Source organism: Lutra lutra, chromosome 3 (assembly GCF_902655055.1).
Source record: "Lutra lutra chromosome 3, mLutLut1.2, whole genome shotgun sequence".
NCBI classification, from domain to species: domain Eukaryota; kingdom Metazoa; phylum Chordata; class Mammalia; order Carnivora; family Mustelidae; genus Lutra; species Lutra lutra.
In genome coordinates, this window is record NC_062280.1 from 141,344,380 (window position 1) to 141,346,477 (window position 2,098).

The 2,098-nt window shown below is 46.6% G+C and overlaps 1 protein-coding gene across 1 annotated transcript; it reads left to right on the plus strand.

Moving 5' to 3' along the window:
• Nucleotides 1-877: 877 nt before the first annotated feature.
• On the plus strand, nt 878-1,473 carry LOC125096423 (ATP synthase F(0) complex subunit C2, mitochondrial-like). Its single transcript, XM_047723419.1, has one exon. The coding sequence runs from the start codon at nt 893-895 to the stop codon at nt 1,328-1,330; it is 438 nt and encodes a 145-aa protein (XP_047579375.1). The 5' UTR covers nt 878-892; the 3' UTR covers nt 1,331-1,473.
• Nucleotides 1,474-2,098: the final 625 nt, after the last annotated feature.

Here is a 2,098-nt window from a genome sequence, read left to right on the forward strand (position 1 = left end):
GCTCAGCTGGTTAAGTGTCCACATTCGGCTCAAGTCATGATCTCAGAGTCCTGGGATTGAGGTTCACATCAGGTGGGGAACCTGCTTCTCCCTCTGCCTGCTGCTCCCCCTGCTTGTGCTCTCTTGCTGTCAAATAAATAAATAAAATCTAAAAAAAAAAAAAAATTCATGGTCATCAGGGAAGAAGGAGGAGGAGGGGTTGTGATGGTGACTCTGGAAGGACACAAGCGGGATACTTGTTGGGGTGGAGAGGCCCTGGGCAGGTGGCCTAGCCCAATCCTCTCTCTCCTTCTTCTTCTTTAAATATTTATTTATTTATTTATTTGAGAGAGAGAGAGAGAGAGAGAGAGAGGGAGTATGTGTGGGAGCAGGGGCAGGGAGTGGCAGAGGGAGAAGGAGAGCATTTCAAGCAGACTCCCTGCTGAGCAAGGAGCCCAAAGCCAGGCTCAATCCCACAACCCTGAGATCATGACCTGAGCCAAAATCAAGAGTCAGATGTTTAACCAACTGAGGCACAAGGTGTCCCTTGTCATATTTTCTAGAGGGGGGAGAAAATTAATTCAGTGTTCCCCCGGCAGAGTTGATTAAAATCTATTTATCGTTGGTTGTTTAGAAAATTTCTCTTTGGTTTCCTGTTTGTAATTGGCAATGTCATGTACATTTTTAAAATTGTTGTTCTAAATTTTGAAAGCTCTCTCGCTCTTTTTTTGTTTATGAACTACTGCAGACACCTAGCTTTTGTGGTACTGCTTCAGACTTGTCAACTGCAAACTCAGGAATTTTGATAAACGTTGTTGTATATAATTCTCATCAAAAACTATAGAAAAGGCCCTCTCTGTCTTCTCGGCCCTGGGAGCAGTTCTCCTGCTGCAGCCCCTCATCCCCTGGGAAAATGTACGCCTGTGCAAAGTTCATCTCCACCCCGTTCTTGGTCAGGAGCACCTCTCAGCTGTTGAGCCGATCGCTGCCTGCAGTGGTGCTAAAACCACCCGAGACACTGACAGGTGAGGCACCTTATAAGGGCCTCAGCATCTTGGCAACCCCACGTCCCCTGACCTCCCTTATTCCCAGCCGCAGCTTCCAAACCAGCGCCATTTCAAGGGACATCGATATAGCAGCCAAGTTCATTGGGGCTGGGGCTGCCACGGTAGGGGTGGCTGGCTCTGGGGCTGGAATTGGGACTTTGTTTGGGAGCCTCATCATTGGTTATGCCAGAAATCCCTCTCTGAAGCAACAGCTCTTCTCCTATGCCATTCTGGGCTTTGCCCTCTCAGAGGCCATGGGGCTCTTTTGCCTGATGGTGACCTTTCTCGTCCTATTCACCATGTGAAGGAGCCATCTCCACCTCCCACAGGTCTTTCTCCTGTGTCTCGTCTGCCCTGTATATTCCTTTTCCTATACCTCCCCAGGCAGCCTGGGGAAAGTGGTTGGCTCAAGGTTTGACAGAGGGAAGACAAATAAATACTGTATTAATAAGGAAAAAAAACTATAGAAAAAAATATCTATAATGTATTATAATTGTCTATGCTGCATTTTCAAGTATGTACCTGATAGGAAAGAACTTGCATTTTGACTTGGCTTCTTTGAGAACTGAATCTTTCTTTTAGTGAATGTTCCACAGACTGTCCTTTGGCTCCAAACATTTCAAACCTTGTTGCTCCTCCTCTCACCTCATACTACCAGTGCCAGATGCTGTAGGACATGTCATATCATAAAATGACCTTTGTCCCCTTCATCTGCCTTTCACAACTCCCAGCCAGTGGGCATAGGAGTATTCCTAGCAACAACTGAACTGCATTCATAAAGCATATCTCCCTAAACCCAAACTAGATGTATCTCAAACTCAACCCCCCCCCCCCCCCTGCTGCCCAGAACATCCACGGGATCCCATAACGTCACTGACAGTTGGGGTAGCTTGTCAAAAGGGAAATCAGAGTAGAAGAAACAGGATCTGCACTGATTGTGGTTAAAATTTGTCTTGCAAATTTTATAAAAAGCTATATGACTGTGAGAACCTGTGTTCAGGGCCTTAGAAGGGCCAGTGCAAGGGAGGCACCCTGTAGTTTCAGCTTTATTCCCTCTGACTGGTGCTCAGGCA